The 20,670-nt window shown below is 50.5% G+C and overlaps 1 protein-coding gene across 3 annotated transcripts in view; it reads left to right on the top strand.

Annotated features, from left to right (window-relative positions):
* The window catches only part of CRYL1 (crystallin lambda 1), a 130,725-nt gene extending 110,343 nt beyond the window's left edge, over nucleotides 1-20,382 (top strand). For 2 of the 3 annotated variants that reach the window (XM_047077490.1, XM_047077509.1), the window contains 2 exons: nucleotides 12,414-12,519; nucleotides 19,876-20,382. In XM_047077490.1, the coding sequence (XP_046933446.1) occupies nucleotides 12,414-12,519; nucleotides 19,876-20,132 (363 nt within the window). In that variant the 3' untranslated portion in view covers nucleotides 20,133-20,382. Of the gene's footprint in view, nucleotides 1-12,413; nucleotides 12,520-19,388; nucleotides 19,496-19,875 lie in introns of all 3 variants that reach the window. The other variant, XM_047077499.1, reaches the window with a different exon arrangement.
* The last annotated feature ends 288 nt before the right edge of the window (nucleotides 20,383-20,670 follow it).

Raw genomic sequence — 20,670 nt, 5'->3', positions numbered from 1 at the left:
CTCATGTAGTAAAATTAACAGAGGAAACTTCTTGTGATAAATGCATTGAGGGTTTTCTGTGGAATTTAATTATGGAGATTTTAACACAGGAATTAGGAGTCAGTCCAGCAAACCCCTGAGGATCATTTACTCATCAGTGACTTCAGTTTGTATGGTATTTAAAAGTTTACAAAGCACTTTCCTTGATATTTTTCACGGTTTACAGGTATTTTCAGGTCGTCCCACCTTAAAACCATGAGAGGTGCATTGTTATTTTTGCCCTTACAGATTAAGACACTGGCTCAAGAGGTTAGGCGATTTGATCCACGTTCCGCAGTCTGGTGGGGATTCAAAGCTGTGTCACTTCTGTGCTTCAGTGTCTGCACCTGTAAGTGAATCTGTTTCTCATCGGGATGTGATGAGGATTGGATGGGGTTATGTATGTAAAGGGCTTAGGACATGCCTGGCATATGGTAATGGTTTAGTAAGTGCTATGGGTTGTTGTGACAGTAACGATGACAGAGTCTTCTGATTCCCTGAATCCGGTGTAATTTTTTTGTACGCCACAGCTGCCGCCAGTGTGTTAGCTCTGAGCTGAAAAACTCACATCCTGGCTACACAAGTGGGGCTCCCGGAAGGCAGCAGGGCCTCACCCGGGAGCCTGTTAGGAATGCACCGTCTGAGATCCCACTCCGGACCTGCAGAACCAGACTCTGTATTCTAATAAGCTCTGCAGACCTTCGCATGCTGCCCGGAGTCGGAGAAGCCGCCGCTCCCTCCCAGGGAGACCCTGGCCTCACAGTCTTGATGGGTTGTATTTCATCTGTTTTAAGATGAACTTCTTATCTTAAGATGTTTACATTTTAACATCTTAGTTTTATGGGCAGCATTTTTCTTCCTTAACAGAACATTAAATACTAACTTAACTTTCAGTTGATGCAGTCTTGATTTGAGGGAGAAATAGTGTATTCTGCTGTCCTTCTTATTTGTCTTTTCTCCTTCCATGTTTTTCTGTGTCTGATGCTCTATATCTGACTCAGGCTCACGGTAGATAAACATGCAGCTTCTGCTTAGTGGAGAGACTGTCACCTGGTCACTTTATAAGTTACGATTTCCAGTCCTAGTTTTGTGACAGTGAATCCCTCTGGTTATCCCAGAAGTTATGTGAAAGTCAACTTAAGGAAAGGATTTAAGGGGCGCCTGGGTGGCGCAGTCGGTTAAGCGTCCGACTTCAGCCAGGTCACGATCTCGCGGTCCGTGAGTTCGAGCCCCGCGTCGGGCTCTGGGCTGACGGCTCGGAGCCTGGAGCCTGTTTCCGATTCTGTGTCTCCCTCTCTCTCTGCCCCTCCCCCGTTCATGCTCTGTCTCTCTCTGTCCCCCAAAAAATAAATAAACGTTGAAAAAAAAAATTAAAAAAAAGAAAAGAAAAGGATTTAATTCACTTTTAATGAAAACACACACACATCGGAGGAAAAGAATGCTGGGCCGTGACTGCCTGGGAGTTGGAAGTGGTCATTCCAGATCGAAGCTGGCCTTCCCTGTGGCTCAGGCATGGATGTCCAGACGGCGTCATCCTTGTGCTGGCCACACACGTAGCATCCGCACCGGCCTGTAGCCTTTTGATTTCCGGAGCAGGGATGCAAACTGTGGCCAGGTTTTCCTCTTACCGGTCATGGGCCTGTGGGAACAGAGGCACGTCTCTCCAGGGGTGACACTGAATGGAGCAGCTGGTCTTGTGTTGGCGGCCAGCTGAACGAGCAGCCTGCCTTGTCGTGAACTGCTGCGTTGAGAACGTACAGCAAGCTTTTTCTTTCTTTTTTTTTAATTTTTTTTTTTCAACGTTTATTTATTTTTGGGACAGAGAGAGACAGAGCATGAACGGGGGAGGGGCAGAGAGAGAGGGAGACACAGAATCGGAAACAGGCTCCAGGCTCCGAGCCATCAGCCCAGAGCCTGACGCGGGGCTCGAACTCCCGGACCGCGAGATCGTGACCTGGCGGAAGTCGGACGCTTAACCGACTGCGCCACCCAGGCGCCCCCAGCAAGCTTTTTCTACGGAATGAGAGACACACAGGGGAACTGATGGGGAAAGATGGCCCCAGATCGTAAGTGTTCTACTATAACTACCTCGTACGTGTCTCACATGTGCTGTGATCATGGGGAAGTGGCCAGTCATCGGATTTCTGCTCTCCTTTTATAGACCAATATCAGTGTAGGTTCCAGTCTCCAAGTTCACATTACTTCTCAGGAACTTTACTTCCCACACGTCCAGCATTCTGCGTGGGAAGCCATATATCCGTGGCCTATAGTTTCTTGGCAGCCTGGGGACACCCGTAGTTTCACTGATGGCTCTTTTCCATAAATGTCCCCCCGTGACCAAGTATGTTCATTCCCTGCCAATCCCTCAGCCTTCTCTCTGGAAGAAAAGCAGTACAAGACAGGGAAGCAAGGCCGAAAAGAAGAAAATAGAGCAGAATCAGGCTGTCACTTGTTCCGCAGGCTCTGGGACCAGGAAAGGCAGCCGTAGTCTTGTGGCTTGAGAGGCTGGACAAGAGAAAGCATGTTCAAAGCAGTGGCTTCCAGGCAGTTGGAAGGTGGGGTTGTGTGAGCGATTTTTCTTTGGAGGGAAGGTGTTGGAAATGCTGTGGACTGCTCCAGGCTACAGCTCACCTGGAATGTGTCCAGCAGGAAAAAGCTGAGGCTTGATTGAGCAAAATATTACGGTTCAGACATTGACGACATCTGCCTCTGTACCTGGCAAGAAGAGTCACGTAGAAGGCGGTCATGCAAAGGGAAACTAAAGGAGCCCAGAAAGACCCAGGGTCTGCCCTCTGTGCCACACCCTCAACCGTAGGGCTTTCTACATTGTATGTGTTTTAAAATTCAAACTGAAAATTTTAGTTTTTTTTTTTTTTTAATTAAAATGATAATGGATAAAGAGTCTGACTGAACCTCCTTGTGGTTGAAAGGAACCGGCCTGCAGCAGTCCTATTGGCCGAGTGTGGGGTCCGGGAACTTCTGCCTCCTGCCCTGGGCCTCGTGTCCTTCCAGAAGTGACACCACCTCTCTCTGCCTAGTTCATTCCTGGCCTGGGCCTCCCTTCAGCGACCAGCCTTGGGCTGGTCTCCTGGCCTCACACAGGAAGGTTCCCTCTCATTTCCCGTCCTGCCCTGGGTCTTGCCATGCCCTCGCCTGCCTCGCACTGTCCTTCCTTCTTTTGTGCTCATCCACTCGGCTTCAGGCACAGCGTGCACGGGGTCCTCCAGCTTCCCTTCCGCAGTGTGGCCTGTTCTGTGCGTTTCTTTTCACTTTCTCACCAGGGCAAAATTCGCCCAGCAGAACTTTTTCTTAAGACATTTTTCTGCCATTTCTGCATTTTTGTTCGACCTCTTGCGAATAGAGCCCAGACCTCGGTATTGATGAGGCTGAAGGAACGGTCTCCCACCCCTCCGGCACCTGAAGCACGCTCACCTTTCCACCTCATTCGCACGCCCTGGGTCCACTGTCCCTGTGGCCTCCTGGCCTACCTTTTGCCTTCCAGAGCCTCTCTGTGGCAGCAAGCTCGTCACCCAAAGACATTGAACAGCTCTCTTGGCTTTCTCTTAGCTCTTGTACCCCGTAAAGTTTTCCCAAAGGCGGTCACGGATCTGTCACAACTGTCGTTTTCTTGGGCTCCGTTCCCTTTCTCAATGGGACTTGCTGGCATGTATTGGGAGTGCAGGGCCTTTGGAGCATGTGCATCACCTCCTTTACCAGGACCATTTTCCAGATTGGTTGAGACCTGCTTTCACCTTGGCTGAAATTCAGAGAGCTTCCTAGCAGTGGCTTGTTCAGAGATCCCAGGAGAAGGCAGTGCTTTCCATCCATATTGCAGCCCTCAAAGGACACTAAGGCTATGCCCCAGGACTGTACCAGAAGCCACACCCATGACTCAGCAAGTGTTTGTTTGTTTACTTAAGAGAGAGAGAGAGAGAGAGAGAGAGAGAGAACGCGGGTGTGTGTGCAAGCGGGGGAGGGGCAGAGGGAGAAGGAGAGAACCTCAAGCAGGCCCCAGTGCAGAGCCCAATGCAGGGCGACATCTCGGAGCATGTGGGAGTGGGGGGCCGTGGGCCCCCCTGCGCGTGGAGCTCCGGCCGTCTCCACTCTCCCGAGCTTCTGTCTGACATCATGAGCGTCTCGGAGTCAGCCGTGGACACACTGAAGAAGCTTCGTAGGTTGGGATGCCTTCTCTCCAGAGCAGTCCAGGGAAGACGGAAGCCACTGAGGAAACTGGAGTCTTCTTCCCTCTGAAAGCTTTATTTGCTGGCTGGGACTCATCAGTTAATTAGAATTCCTTCTAGTCGCGATGGTCTGTAAGAAGTCGACGGTTTTTATGATAGGATTTATTTACTGTTTTATGGGAGGTTGCTTTGAGCAGCCACATTGGCAAGCAGCAGAGCCCTAATGAAAGGAGAGCTCCCACTCATTTACTTTAGAGACACCTCCAGACCTGTTAACAGACAAACACAATGAAAACATCAACCACATACTCCATTTTTTAACAACCTGCTTGGCATGCCTGGATTACTTTAATAGTGTTTAAAGTAAAAGCTTCGATGCTAGTACTTTAACAACCCTTAAAAAAAACTCAACGAAAATGCTCTTACCCTACTTGTCGTCGCCATCAGGTGGTCAGTCAGGACACATGCTGGATCTCAGCTCCACCAGTGTGAGCTGGAAAGTTAACAGGCAGTGGGACAGAGGGGAGGATGGAGGAGAGAAGGGGGGAGGGGGACCCCAAGAGAAAAGGCGGAGAAGGGAGGATGCAGGCGACAAATCGTGCAGCCTTGTCACCCGGCCTCCCTCGTGAGGGGCAGGCAGACGCTGGGCAGGAGGCCAGCCTGTGACCGGGGACGTGGGAGCAGGAAACTGCTGGAATTGCAAAGGAGGGGCAGGCAGAGACGGGCCTGGGCTGTGCTTCTGGTCCTGGACGGGGCACGTACACTCCTCTGTGTTCACAAACCTCTTTGTGAACACTTTTTCCCCTGAGGACCACTGCCCTTGCACACTTAACGTTTGCACAGAAGGGGGGATTCCTTCTGCTGTGTTTGTTCTCAGGTCAAGTCTCTTCCTTTTCTTTCAGAATCTTTAATACTATTGACGGGGCGCCTGGGTGGCTCAGTCGCTTAAGTGTCCGACTTTGGCTCAGGTCATGACCTTGCAGTTTGTGAGTTTGACCCCAGGTCGGGCTCTGTGCCGACAGCTCGGAGCCTGGCGCCTGCTTCGGATTCTGTGTCTCCTTCTCTCTCTCTGCCCCTCTCCTGCTCTTGCTCTGTCTCTGTCTCAAAGATAAATAACAATTAAAATAAATAAATAAATAAATAAATAAATAAATAAATAAACAAACATTAAAAAAATACTACTGTTTTTCTTCCTGAAAGCATTGTTATAAGCACAGCACAGTAGGAAAAGACACACCAGGGAATTACTGCTCCCTGGGGCCTAAAGAGTTCTTCAGCATCCCTTGTATTAGGACAAAGTCTTTCCTGTCTTTCTCTTTCCTGTTTTTTGTTTGGTTCCATTTAAACACTTGAATTTGAAGAATATTCAAAGGGAAAAAATACCACTTACGTTTCCCCTACCCTAAAGCAGTCAACTGCTTTTATTTTTCTGTGTTCCCGTCTAGTTTCTATTAAGAGTACTTCTTGAGTTTCCATTTTTTTTTTTTATTTATTTATTTTTTTTTAAATTTTTTTTTTCAACGTTTTTATTTATTTTTGGGACAGAGAGAGGCAGAGCATGAACGGGGGAGGGGCAGAGAGAGAGGGAGACACAGAATCGGAAGCAGGCTCCAGGCTCCGAGCCATCAGCCCAGAGCCCGACGCGGGGCTCGAACTCACGGACCGCGAGATCGTGACCTGGCTGAAGTCGGACGCTTAACCGACTGCGCCACCCAGGCGCCCCTTGAGTTTCCATTTTTAATGGCTTCCTGACATTTCATTAAAAATTTTTTTTAACGTTCATTCATTTTTCAGAGACGGAGAGAGATAGACTACGAGTGGGGGAAGGGCAGAGGGAGGGAGACACAGAATCCGAAGCAGGCTCCAGGCTCCGAGCCGTCGGCACAGAGCCCGACGCGGGGCTCGACCTCACAAACTTACCTGGTCTGTGAAGTGGTAACCTGTCACCACCTACCCGGTATGGTCCGCCTTGTCCCCCTCGTCTCCTTTCCCCTGAGCACCCTCTCAGCAGGCTCTGGACACTGGGAGTTTTATGAATCAGCGTCCTATTGCATCAGCCAGATGTGGTGTTCGGTCGGCTCTACCGCGAGTTAGCAAAATCTGCCCGAGTCATTCTGCGGGAATGTTTATGCCTCGCTTCCAAGAAAAATTGTAGGTTGTGGCAAGAGGCCGAGTAGCTCACAAAGCTGGCTACGAGCCTTTGAGTAGCAGTGGGGCCACACTTAGCAGGCTTTTGTTTCTCAGCACTTACAATCTTGCATTTGCCTCGCCTTCTCTCTGGAAGGTTGCTCGGGTGGGGATGGTTAGAGCCGGGTTCGTGTCGCATGAAGGAGAAGTAATGCCTGTCAAAGAGTATAGAAAACCAAAGTATATACGTGTCTGTGAACGGAGGGAACTAACTCATGGTTCTAGTTCATTTCTCATGAGAAAAACTGTGAACCAGCATGATACTTCTTAGTTTACACTTCAAAATCTGTATTGCTTTCTCTAGCAGTCACCAGGACTTGAGTTGGAGGTTTCGAAAAAAAGAGAGTCCAGAACCCCTCGCTCCTACTTGAGTTATTTCCACGTCGGTGACTATCCTCGTGTAGCCCATCCCCGAAACGTCTTTGCAGGCGGGGAGCTCACTGAGGTTTACCTCTGTTCCGTCCTTGCTCTAATTAGAGATTGAGGTGGGCTCTCTTTCTGTAACCCCTGCTCCTTGGCCTCTCTGACCAGAGTCATGGTAAAATAAAAGAAGCCCACTGGCCCCTTCGTGCCCTTTTTTGTTGCTTTTCACTATGACATTTTCCTAAGATAAACCTTTTTTCTGGCTCTTGGTTTTCAGTTGAGACAGTGGATCGAGGCCTCAACAGCTCTGATTGGGAGGGGCAGAAGGACTTGTGCATGGCCTAGCTCGGGTTCCTCCGTAGTGTGTCTGTGTTCCTGGTGGTGATGGTGGCGGCAGCCAAGTTAAAGCAGTGTTTGCACAAGAAAAACCTGAAAATTCAGGTCTGGGTATGGTGAAAAGTAGAGCAACACAAAACAGAAGAAAAGCAGAAGCTGGAGATTAGTAAAAAAAAGAAGTGGAAGATGGCAAGGAAAGATGGCATGAAGAAAAATGAGAAAAGTAAATGAAAGTGAGGGCGTGCCAAAAATACGTGAATCCAATCAAAATTTAATATGACAATGGGACGATCAGCGAGAAGGAAAAATAACTGTGTGTAGCTGCTAATCAGTAGGGGAAGTCGTCCCAGGAGATTCATGCCTCAGTACTGCCAGACCCCTTCTTCTTCCTTGTCCAGAAAACCAGATCACCCTTTTGCCTACTGAGGGCCATTCGATGTGTCTTCTCTCCTTTCCCCGCCTCACAAACAAAGGCTAGATCCAAGCCATCTGAAGGTGAGGACCGTGCCTTGAACTTCTGTCCACTGGTGAGGGCCATGTTGGCTGGGCCAGAGTGCCCACATATTCAGTCAAACATAGGCTCGATGTTGCTATAAAGATATTTTGTAAATGTGATTAGTTTAACTTCTATAATCCGTTGGCTTTAAGTACAGGAGATTTTTCTCAATCCCCTGGGAAGGCTTCATCCAATCAATTGAAAGGCCTTAAGAGCAGAACTGAGGTTCCCACCCTTAGCTCCTGCTGCAGATTTCAGACGTATCAGCGCCCTCAATCACACAGGCCTGTTCCTCAAAATAAATGTCTTTACGTGTATGTAACCTATGAGTTCTCTCTCTGGTGGGATCCTGCCTGATGCATCCCCAAAACTTTACTTGTACTTACAGTTTGTATCATGGTATCTTGCGTTTTTTTTTTTTTTAATTTTTTTTAATGTTTATTTTTTTGGGAGAGAGAGAGAGACAGAGACAGAGTGTGAGCAGGGGAGGGGCAGAGAGAGAGAGGGAGACACAGAATCCGCAGCAGGCTCCAGGCTCCGAGCTGTAGACACAGAGCCCGACGCGGGGCTCAAACCCATGAACCGTGAGATCATGACCTGAGCCGAAGTCAGACGCTTAACTGACTGAGCCCCCCAGGTGCTCCTGTGGTTTAATTTTAGAGAGAGAGAGAGGACAAGAGCAAGCGGGGGGGGGGGGGGGGGAGAGAAGGGGAGAGAGAGAATCCCAAGCAGGCTCCACACTCAGCTCAGAGCTGGACACGGGGCTCGGTCCCATGATCCTGAGATCATGACCTGAGCCGAAATCAAGAACCAGACGCTCAACAGGTTGAGCCCCCCAGGTGCCCGCAAACCAGATTTTAAACTAACAGGGGTCTGGGGCGCCTGGGTGGCGCATTCGGTTAAGCATCCGACTTCAGCCAGGTCACGATCTCGCGGTCCGTGAGTTCGAGCCCCGCGTCGGGCTCTGTGCTGACGGCTCAGAGCCTGGAGCCTGTTTCCGATTCTGTGTCTCCCTCTCTCTCTGCCCCTCCCCCGTTCATGCTCTGTCTCTCTCTGTTCCAGAAAAAAATAAATAAACGTTGAAAAAAAATTTAAAAAAAAATAAACTAACAGGGGTCTAGTGTTCGTTGCTCTGTATGAGTTTTTGGAATCTTTCAACCACTCGGGGCTTTTCTTTGTCCGTGTGACTTGAGAATTTCGCCACAGAATGGGGAAGTGCTGATGTCTGTACTGACGAATGTTCGCTGAGGCACAGGCACGCCGGAGTGGGGCAGGCTTTCACTCTTCAAACGGGCGTGCAACTTGCCACCTGTTCCCAAGGAACTGATTGTCAGCTCAGTATGACCAACTCAAGCACCTCTTTCTGCCACTGTGATCATCAGTTGTAATTATTATTGAGAATATTAGCATCAAGACCACAGATGTCACTAAGGACCCGGGTGGAGTGGAGCTTAACCACAAAATTAAGCGCTCTGAGCCGCAAAATGCCCTCGTGTGAACCTTTGGCTCAGTGCTGAGTGCGGCTGCATGACTACTTAGGACCATTTGTTTTCTCTGCATTTGGCTTCTGGGTAAAGACTCAAACTTAGAGAATCTACCTCAGAAAATCCAGATGGGGCAGAGAGAAGGATTTAGGGAGAGAAGATACTAAAACTCTTTCCCTCTTCCCATTTGTTCAACTAGTGAAGAGTAACTGATAAGACACAGATGGTCATTTTGGAGAACATTTGGGAATTGGAGGAGAGTGTGGCTGCCCCCGCCCCCCGTGTGGTACCATAGTGTGGAGAATCCTTCTGAGGCTTTATTTAGTCGGAGTCACTGTTAGCTCACATACTTACAGATCAAAAATTACTACTCGTGGGTGGCTCACTTTTGGGGTATCTTGAAGCCCTTCAGAAGTCAGCTGAACACAGTATTTAGAGGAAGACAGCAGAGGCGAAAAGCATTGCAAGTGGCAGGTAGCGTCCATATTTGCATCCTTTACAGTCTGAGTGCTGTAGGGACACAGCACTCCTTGTCCCTTGACAAGCACTCCTTGAGGCTGTTCGGGATGTGACCTGGACCCCGAGGGAGGGCGAAGGAGAGTCTGCAGGGCTCTCGCCTGGCTGCCTTTCACAGCATTCCTGAGCTCACAGGGTGCGGGAATGCTACAGCAAATGCTTTTAGGCAGCCTGGGGAGGGGACGCAAAGCCACCCTTCCGGCCCTGAGAGCTGGGTGAGGAGGGAGAGGAGGGCGGGGGAGTCCTTTCAACAATCGGTTTCCTGACAGTTCCGGACATTACTCTGGACCTTTTGTGTAGCATTGCCTCCTTGTTGCTGCCCCCTCCCCACTTAAAAGCTTTGCTACCAGAAGCGAAGAGGGGTAAAACTTGTTGGCATTTGAGTAAACTGAATCCGTTAATTTGGTCTCCTTAGCAGTCCAGCTGAACATTCGGTAGGATGATTTCAAACGGATAGGAAACCTGGGGAGACAGCGGGACAGCCCAGCAGACCAGCGGCGCCTTGCAAGGGTGACACCATCAAGTGTTGGACAGGCTGCCGAGAGCGACGGGGACCCACACACGCTGCCGGAGGCAATGAGCACGGTGCAGCCCCCCTGGAAAGCACCTACATCATCCAGTGTGCCGTGGGACAGCCGCTGTCCTCTCAGATGCGTGCCCCATGGGCCAGGAGCAAGAATGTTCCCAAATGTTTGTGAGCAGTAGGTTGGGTTGGTAAACTGTGATTTCGTATGTCAACGAGGGAGGCCAGACCGCAGCTGCACACAACACAGGTAAGGCTCAAAAGCATCGAGTGGAGGGAAGGAAGCAAGCCGCAGAAGAATGCACAGCGTGAGTCCGTCTTGAAGAGGAAGACAGGCAAAAAGCAAGCTCTGCTTCAGGAACATAAACATAGATGGCAAGTCTTAAAAGTAGAGAAATAGTTACTACAAAAGCCTGGATGTTTGCCTCGAGGAGGGAGGGAGGAGGACGCAGCCAGGAAGACCAGCATGGCGGTGTTGGCAGGTGGGGGCGAGGTGTGCTTTGTAATTCTTCTCTAAACCACGTGTGTGGGTTCATGCACATCTTTGTTTGTTTACCCACCCCCCCCCCCCACACACACACTAAACTAGATGGAAAGCAGTTCTTTCAAACAGAGTTTCTCAGGCATGCCTAAATGGTACTTGCCCTTCGTGGGTGGCTCTCTTTGGTTCTTTGGCCCCAGCCCCTTTCTGGTCCCTTCCCCAGCACCGCCGTGGTGGTCCAAGCACCCCCAGGGACCTGAGACACCGGTGTTTTCTCCCTCAGCGGCTGATGCAGTGATGGAGGTAGAGGAAACAAATCTGCTTCCTCGCTCAACCTTCTGGTGACTCTGAAGTCTGGAAAGTAGCGATGTTGCAGAGTCCCTGGAGGAGGAGGAGGAGGGACAGCAGGGGCGGGCTCTAGCCTCCAGTTCCTGAGCGGGGAGAGCCTAGCCCAGATCTCCCGGGGCTGCCTAGAGGCCGAACAAGCCTCCTCCTTGGCCAGAGGGCCTGGTGAAGCCCTGTGATGAAAGCTTTCCTCTGCCACAGGGACAGCCTCTCAACAGGACAAAAGACAGTCCTTCCAAGGGAAGGACAGGATTTGCTCCAGAGCAAAAGAGGTGGGGTAGGGTGGGCCACTTGTGTGAGCCTGTTCCTGGGGGCCGGGTGGGTGCACGTGCCTGGTGTGCCTCTGGGGGTGTGGGCAGAACTGCGATTTGCACAGCAGAGCGCTCCGTCCTCCCCTCCGGCTGGGGACTGGGGGCCAGTAAGGCTGCCCAGGGAAGAGGTGTGAGCCATGCAGGCACACTCGGTGGCTTCTTAACGGAAGGTAGACGTGGCCTAGCTGTCAGGCAGGAGCATCTGTCTTCACCGTGCTCTGTGTGAAAGAAACCAGTCAGGAAAAAGGAACCGGAGACTTCACAGGAATTCTAGCAGTCTGACCAGCAAAGACCCAGGGGGAAATCTGACGGCCTTCCCCCTCCCCCTCCCCCCACCGCCCCCCCCCCCCATCTGCCTTCTGACAGCTGAATTGCCCAAGGTGAAGATATCCTCGGATGGAGACTCAACTGGCCGTGGCCTCCTGGATCACGCACGCAGGTGCTTATGCGTCCCTGCTCATTCCAAAAGCCGTGAGAGGTCGAGGCTGTGCAGAGAAAGGCCAAGTAACGCAGATGGCCAATCTGACGTCTGACCTGAACACATGAGAGCTTGCCTCTTGCTTTGCAGTCCACATTTGCAGAAGATTCCAGGGCCCCACCTTGCAAACAACACCGGTTCTAAGCTGCATTTCATCAAAGGATGTCATTTTTATGAACTCATTCATTAAAAGCTGGGCAGGGCTGGGCTTGCAGGCGGGCAAAGCTTGGAGGATGACTCTTCAGTTCTTTTGATGGTTCCAGTCTTAGCGTCCAGATCTCAGGCTAATATGTAGAAGGTCCTTCTTGTGCTTTCCCACCAATGCCCTGCTCTTACTTCTCTCCCTTCCCTTCACCCGGTCCCCCTTCTCCAAGGCTGCGAGTGACACATAGCTTTTAGGGAAGGGGACGGAAGACAGTGGAGATTGACACATAAGATGGGAGCTTGATGGCAGCTCTGGAAAAAGCGAGTTGGTATTTGACCCTCTCACAAAATATTCTCTTTTCAGGATCTGTTTATATGTTACAGTTTTGTCACGCAAAACCTGTGAAACACGTGCAGAATGAAAATACTATTCTGGAGCTTGGGAGAGTATTTTGGGGTTGTGCTCCAAAGGAGTCAGCTTGAAAGTGATGGCAAGAACGTTGTTTCTCCAGAGGACTCATCTGTGTGCTGCCCCATTTTCTCCATTTAGGAAGGAATAGTGTCTCCGAGCGACCTTGACCTTGTCATGTCAGATGGCCTGGGCATGCGGTATGCGTTCATCGGACCCCTAGAAACTATGCATCTCAATGCAGAAGGTACGCTTTGCTTCCGTAGGGGCTGAGATGGGAGTTCTGTGCTGTTTAGTGTTCTTAGGGCTTTTGTAAACAGTACAGTTTTGCCTTTTTGTGTTTAAACAACTGGGTAGAAACAGTATCATATGAAGGAGACGGCGGCCAGCCCTGGTAATTCACAGACGGGGGCTGCGACAGGTCGTGGTGTCCTGAGAGGTCAGTCCACATGGAATCCGTGAACCCCAGGGCTCTGCGCGGCAGAGGGCACTCAGGCGGGAAGGAAGAGAAAGACAGATGCGTGTGGTCATGGAGACTTTGCCACGTTACCCAGGAAGTTGTGTTCTCCTGAGAAAGATGATGCGGCAAGGAGAACAGATAGGGAAATGCCGTACGTCTCTCCTGCCTAAATCTGAGCAACTTCTAAGTGTGACATTTGGAGCTGGAGGTTTCCCGCCAGGAGGCTGGGAAGCCAGCGGGGAGGCGCCTCTGCAGGGGAGGGGGCTGCGCTGGGCACGGGCGGCGCTCGGGCCAGGCCAGTCACCCCGACTTCAGAAGCCGACTGAAGCCGACTTCAGAGGGTCTGGGGAAGTAGGGCCGAGCCCACGATCTAGCGACTCTAACAGGAAGACAGATTGAGAAAGGTGAGGAGCTTCCAAGAATGAAACTGTCAGCCACACTTCAAGTGAATCAGAAACAAGACGCCATTCGGAAAACAAGCACTGAAACCTACACTAGACTGAAACAAAATAAGTTTAAAATGCTATGAATAAAAATCTAGGCAAATATCACCTAAATGTCATCAGTACCTGCTATCTCTTAGCGTTGAAATTACAGGTAACTTTTATTACCTCTTTGCCTTTCTGTGTTGTTATAGTTTTCATACATAATTATTGCCGTGTTATTTTAATATTTATATTATACCTGTAAAACGTATGTAGGGAGAGAAAGGGAGTGTTGTATTTAGCTCCAACGGTCCACACTTAATTGAAATACTGAGAAACTGGAACTTATCCAGAAGAAGGTGAGCGGAGAAGTGTGTGTGTACGTGCGTGGGTGTCTTTTGTGGGCGTGGACGTGGCAGACAGACAGGTTTGGGCTCAGCACATGGCAGGAAGTTTCTCGTTCCTGGGGCTGACGTTGAGGGAGAGGGCCATGCTGCGCACGGTGAATAGAGCAGTTGGGGCTGGTTGGCCACCTGGCAGGATGTTTAGATACCGAGCAGAGATGCCTGCAATGAAGCTGGAAATCAGGAGTCTGTTTGAGATTTTGTGATTCCACAATGTTTTGGTAATGCTTCAGTTTTCAGCACCGTAATTAATGAAGTATGACTTCCAGTGAATATGTTGGGGCAGTTTCGCCAGACGTAATCTTGCAGGTGCGCACACGGGGCCCTGCGGGTCGTGCCGGTGGGGTTCAATACCCGACTGGACTCTTCCTCAAATGAGCGTGGCTGGGAGCCGCTGCAGGAACAGGGAACTCTGTCCTAGCACGAGCATCTTTTGTGGCAGAAGGACGGTTGAACACAGGAGGACAATGTAAAGAAAGAGGCCTCTTTCTTTAGAAGCGAAACGAGGGTTGTGAAGTATCATTAAAATAAGGTCTGGGAGAATTTCAAATGCTTTCTCGGCCGGCACCTTAAAGGTGGCCAGCGTATTTAAACACTTGGCATGCATATCAACACGGCTTGATAACTGCCATGTTTTTCTCTGTAATTTTCTTTTCTTCAGAATAATAAGATAACTCAGGTATCATGAGAAATCAATAGGGAGACAGCTGAGAACAGCTCTGACTCTCAGACAAACAGAAACAGAAGCCAATGAAACCAGAAACTCAAGAACCAAATAGTGTGGCAGACAGGAAGGAGGCCCGTAACAATTTTTCAAACAAAGCAGATATGATAAGAAAACCTAATTGGCTTAATATGATAATGGTGGACGGATGTAGTTTTCAACTTCAGAGCATTCCAAAGACCAGAGTTAGAGTGTTATAAGATCTGGCTTGTAACCGATGGAAATGTTCATTATTCTTCATAGTGTCATCCAGGATATATCAAGATTGGACGCAGAGGGTTCTTTTTTTCTGATGTCGTTTTCCTAAAGCCAGCATCTCAGGTTAAGGCTAGTTATTAGTCTTAAAGCTACAGTTTATCTAGAAGTGGTAAAAGTATTTTAGGATTTGTCTTTAATAGCACCTAAAAAACAGGAGGCCAGCTTGCCTACTTTGCCTTTTGGCTGAATTTTAAAAGCCACCCTCAGCAAGGACAGACTCTCTGAAGAGGGGGGTCTGGTCAGCGGAGCCAGTCGGCCTGGGTTCCTACCTGATTTCTCAGCTAACTAGCCTAGGGGCACCTGGGTGGCTCAGTCAGTTAAGCATCAGCTCAGGTCACGATCTCACGGTCTGTGAGTTCGAGCCCCCCGTCCGGCTCTGTGCTGACAGCTCGGAGCCTGGAGCCCGTTTCAGATTCTGCGTCTCCCTCTCTCTGACCCTCCCCCGCTAAGCACTCTGACAGTCTCTCTCTCTCAAAACTTAAACAAAACAAAACAAAACACCATTAAGCTAACTAGCCTCTTGCAAGCGAGTACCCCTCCCCCCCATCAAATGGGCCTGGGAGCAGGAACTCCTTTCAAGGGTGCTGTGAGGATGAAGCCAGATGGAAATGTTTGTCTCGATGGCTGACACAGATGAGGTCCCTTAATCAGTATTCTGTTCATACGGTGTTTTGTCTTGTTTTTTAATTCACTACTCTTCCAGTTTTTTTTTTTCCCTTTTTAACTCTCCCCAAAAGATTCACAAGTGCATGGGGAAGAAATACAGAATGAATACAGATTAGGGCATTTTTGCAGTAGAATAGTGACATCTCCAGACTTCAGCCGTTTGGATGGTTTCTTTGCTAAGCTTTCAGGCTACTGGGTCAGCGAAGAGAACTGCCCATTTGATACCTATAGCAGCTTTTTGGGCGCCTCATGACTTTACTTCTACCTAGAGAATGACTGAGAATCGGCAGGCCCCGGAAATCACCTCCAGTTGAAGCCAGTGTTTACCATCCTGCCTTGTAAAATTTCCTCCTGTGTAGAGATGCTTGTCCTTTTTTAAATTTTTTTTTTTTTAATTGAGGTGCTTACTTGCTGGGTTTGGCTCATTTACACAGGGCTGTTAGCTTCAGTGAAACAGGTGAACTGCTGGAGCTGGGACCTTGTGGAGTTAAGGGGCCCCAGGTAGGTTTCTGTCTCCACCCGCCTCCCTGACCTCAGGTGAGGTCTCACTCAGGTGGGAGTTAGATAATGTTGCTCTGTGCTTTGGGGCCTTTTTGATCTTCCTTAATAAGTTCTGTGAAACTCTGCCTCTTAAAAGCAGGTGAATTCACGTAGGTGTGGGTTCATACGTCGGTGCGGGTTCATACGCTGTGTGGAAACCAGACTCCTCTGGTGTGGGTAGCAGTCAGGGCTCTCCAAGAAACTGAACACCCATAGCCCGTCTCAGGAGCTGCCGCCGCGGGTGACAGTAGGACCGTGTGCCTGCTGGCTGTTGCATAAACGCAAACAGAGGAAGGCGCTCTCTGTCTCCACCCACCTTGGCTTATGTTGAAGGTTCAAGAAAGCACATTGTCTCGCCCTTGTGGGCTCACAGCTGAAGAATTCCAACTTAGAAAGCAGCAAGCCACGCTGAATCTAATCTCATGAGAATCGCGTCTTTCCCCCACTGTTTCTTATTCCATATAAGCATCTCTTAAGAAATCACGTTCAAAATCCTCTAAAAAGCTAAGCTCGAGAGAGTTTTGGGAAGTATATTGTTGAACAGGACAGAGGGCAAGGACGTGGAGGAGAGAAAACACAGGCGAAGGCCCGAGTTCGTAGTAACGTAAGGGAAGGATGGACTAGAAGGACAGAAGGTGAAATGATTTCTTTTCCTCCCCATTTCCAGTGAAATTAGTATTATGGGATAATTGCCACGCACCTCCTTTCATAGTGTAGAGAAGCCAAAGTTATTGGTGGAAATGGAGTAAAAACGCTCCTTTTAATACTTGCGTAGTAGAAGAGGACAGATTGCAAATAACAGTAGCAATGATCAGTGTCCTGGGACGTTGCAGGTCGTGACTGTAAGTCACCACGAACTTGCATCTTGGGTAAGGGGGCGAGCCCTCCCAGGGGTGTCCAGCTTCTCTGCAGGTGGTGGGCGACGGTCTGCAGGCACGCGCCCTATTCGTTCCTTACCTTCACCACAAACAACGGGGCTGTTTGTCCCAAGAGCCCGAGGGCCTGTTACAGAAAGCATTTTTATATTAGTAAGAGTGAAATTTTCAGTGGTTTCCTGAACAGTACGGAGGAAGTTATGAATTGTGCGACAAGGATTTTTACTATCTTGTATTCTAGTTTGAAGAAATAAATGCCCTTTAAAACGACAGATTTTACAAAAGGGAGAGGGAAAAAAGTTCTAGAAAGCCCTTGGGAGACTAAAATGACTTCGCAGGGACAGGGAAAGGCGAACACTCATTCAGCAGGTGTAAAGTGATCCAGAAGTGAGACACAGTATGTGCACAGGACCCTGTGGGTTACTGCTCACACAGGGTGGGGGTGGAATTGGTCCCTGAGAGCCTCTGCTTTCATTCCAGGCGGGCAGTCCTCAGCTACAGGAATTTTTCCCGTTTTCTTCTCGTTTGGTATCTTTTTTTTTTTAATTTTTTTTTTCCAACGTTTATTTTTATTTTTGGGACAGAGAGAGACAGAGCATGAACGGGGGAGGGGCAGAGAGAGAGGGAGACACAGAATCGGAAACAGGCTCCAGGCTCTGAGCCATCAGCCCAGAGCCCGACGCGGGGCTCGAACTCCCAGACCGCGAGATCGTGACCTGGCTGAAGTCGGACGCTTAACCGACTGCGCCACCCAGGCGCCCCTCGTTTGGTATCTTTATACCTTGCTTGATTCTAGTGTCTCTGCCCCACCGAAAGGAACACGCTGTATTCGCGTCTAGATTTTATCACCTTTAGTTCGAGTAAATAAACAAATGGATAAAGTGAAGCAGATGTTTAATTTTCAAAAGGAAATAAACGCACGGGTGGTTTTCTGTGTTCCAGAAATGCCATGCCATTCAAGATGGCTAGCCAGCGTAGGACATTTAGGAGCCTCCCTGAATCCCGACTGTCAAGTTACGCTTACTCAAAGGAAACAAAACTCCTTATTTTTATTCGAAACCCCTTATTTTGAAACGACAGTATCTACCACTTAATTATAGGTGCTAATGTCAGAAAAGTTGGTATGCTTGAAATGCGTACCCTTGAAAACAGTTTCTCTTCTAAGAGCAAATTGGGTTTAACTTGAGCACTCTGAAAGAGAATGGAAACCATTTGAGCCAAGATGGACCCCCGGTGAATTGAGGCTTTCACGTCAGTGTAGCCGCACCCAAACCAGGCCCCAAAGAAGCTGTTGAGAGTGTCGGGCGGTGGTCATTTTTATTTGAACTTAATCAGACACCCTTTTCGTGGCGTGGGTGGGAGCCACGCTCTGGGATCTGTCTGCAAAACCCACAGTTGCATCTGTTCCCTCGCTCGCTCTTTCGCCTGACCCGCCGACCACGGAGTCTGGTTCTGGAAACTGTCGGAAACGGGCCAGCGGCGGAATAGCAGGCGGCTCCGCGCCTGGCCTCGGCGGGGCCCGGGCCTGGGAGACGCCTCCGGTGCGCGTACCTGGGACCGGCCTGGGCCCTGACGCGTGTCCCGGCGCACGCCCCCCGCGCCGGCCCGGCCGCAGGTGCCCGCGGGGCGGGGCGCGGGCCGAGCCGGCCGTTTGCCTGCAGAGCGGGTCCCGGCAGGCCCAACCCGGGCGGGGAGGCCGCGCAGCCTGCCTGGGGCTTCCTCCCGGGGCACCTCTGCCTCCCACAGGAATAGCAGCTTCGGCCTCAGCCGGCCCGCGCTGCGTCTCCCTCTCGCCCTCCCCTCCGGGATGAGCCTCCTCTTCCTGGGTGTCTCCACCAGAATCCTAGGGTCGCGTCTCGGCCCCCGAGACCCAGGCTTCCCGGGGGCCCCGGAGCCGCGGGAGCAGGTGCAGAGCGGCGCCGCCAGGGGACAGATGCCGCCCCCGGCTCGGGTGGCTGGGCGCCGGTCCGCTGGCCGGAGCGGAAGCGGGTGCGCCCGCGGAGCCTGCCTCTCAGGTAGATGCAGCCTGTGCCGAGAACCCGCCACCTTGCAGGCTCCCAGCGAAGTGGTAACGAGAACTCAGGGAGTAAGTGCGAGACGGGGCGGATTTAGGGCGCTCTGACACCTTTGGTTCTTAGAAAATGAATTCGAGGGGCGCCTGGGGGGCTCAGTCGGTTGAGCGTCCGACTTCGGCCCAGGTCGTGATCTCGCGGTCCGTGGGTTCGAGCCCCCTGTCGGGCTCTGGGCTGACGGCTCGGAGCCTGGAGCCCGCTTCCGATTCTGTGTCTCCCTCTCTCTCTGCCCCTCCCCCACTCATGCTCCGTCTCTCTCTGTCTCTCACTAATAATAAATAAACGTCAAAAAATTTTTTTAAATGCATTCGAGCCATTCACAGAAGTAACCTTACAGACGCATTGTTGGAGACCTTTCTGGTGAAAATAGAACTGTATGTGATATTCTACAAATCAGTGCAGGAACACAGGCCAACCCAAAAGTCTGTAAGAGGCGCTGACAGAGGCCCGAGGGTCCCGTCACTTTTCAGGATTTTAAGATCTGATGGAAAGCTTGAATAGTGACATCGGTGAGGACGCTCGTTCCCCGGGGCCAGCCGACTGCGGTGGGCGTCCCCCTGCACCTTTTCTTCATCCACAGGAGGAGAAGAACCTAAGCCTGAGCTAGGGCGAGACCCTCTGAGTAGATTTCTTCATTTGGAGTTTTATGGTGTTCTTGCTGATATCGTGGGTTCTTGCTTTCGTGATTTCAGGTGTGTTAAGCTACTGTGACAGATACAGTGAAGGCATGAAACGTGTCCTAAAGACTTTTGGACCCATTCCAGAGTTTTCCGGGGCCACTGTTGAAAAAGTTAACCAGGTACGCAGACCCCTTCTAGGGACTCGTGCGGGCCGAGGGGAAGCCCTGTTGCCACAGGTGACGTTTTATTTGTAGCCAGGCTTTGCCTTGGATCCTGGTGGTTCCTCACTCCCGACTTGGCGTCCACGGTCCTGTCGTGGTCACAGGAGACCTTAGAGCGGTGTGACCGATGAACTGGTGGCTCGTCTGAATGGTCTCAGAGGAGCTGCAGGCCTCTGTGGATTCGGAAAGTTTATGTTAATTGAGGGGTTACTAAGCCGCTTTTGTTTTTAAGAGCAAATGCACAGTTTGAATAGCTAGGAACAGTTACTCTCCTGGTACGTTAGTTCCTCTGCACGCTCTGGGATTTTTTGTCTTGTCTTTTCTCTTCCTATTCCCAGGCCATGTGTCTGAAGGTTCCCGCGGATCCGGAGCATTTAGCTGCCAGACGGCGGTGGAGGGACGAATGTCTGCAGAGACTCGCCAAGCTGAAAAGGCAGATGCCGTCCCAATAAGAGCTCCCTGTGAAGCCACCGGCCTTCCTTACCGGGAGTCCCGTTCGGTGGAGTCACCAGCACCCAACCCCACCACTCGGGACCAGTGGGGAGCCGGGCAGTCTTCGTGGAGGCCCGGGGCCTGGCCACAGCCGCGGGGCTGATCGTGTCCCCGCCGTGGGTTCCCAGCACACTGGGCCCGAGGGCTGGTCACTCCCCGCCACCTGGGCAAGCAAGAGAGCAAATCGTCTGATGATCTTCACCTTTTATTTTTAGTGTGATTCCGTATTTTAATCTGTAGCGAAGTGTTTTCGTAATCATTGTCAAATCTGCTTCTGAGTACTCCGTGGCCCTGAGGCAGCTGCCTTCATTTTGCTAATGCTTATTCTGAATAAAGGTTTTTGATTGCATAAAGACGTCTTTTTTCTTCCGGTCTTTCTGAGAAAGACCGGTGTTTGATTCTAAAATGATTGACTTATTTCATAGTGACCATGACGAGTGAGTAAGCAAACACTTTGTTCTGGTTCCTTCGTCAGCCACTCGGTAAAAATGCACCATTTGGGGCCAGTGTTTCCCAAAGTGGATTCTACGGTGAGTGCCCTGGGGCTCTATGGTCAGACGTGTTTGGGAAACTCCTCCGACTGCCCCGCCCTTGGGCACTCACAGGTCTACAGGAAACTAAAGTCTCCAAAATCCTACAGT

This window comes from Lynx rufus, unplaced genomic scaffold (genome assembly GCF_022079265.1).
Source record: "Lynx rufus isolate CCGP_SWC_20201006 ecotype Redwood Valley unplaced genomic scaffold, mLynRuf1.p SCAF_1, whole genome shotgun sequence".
Taxonomy (NCBI): domain Eukaryota; kingdom Metazoa; phylum Chordata; class Mammalia; order Carnivora; family Felidae; genus Lynx; species Lynx rufus.
This window is presented reverse-complemented; position numbering and strand designations above follow the sequence as displayed.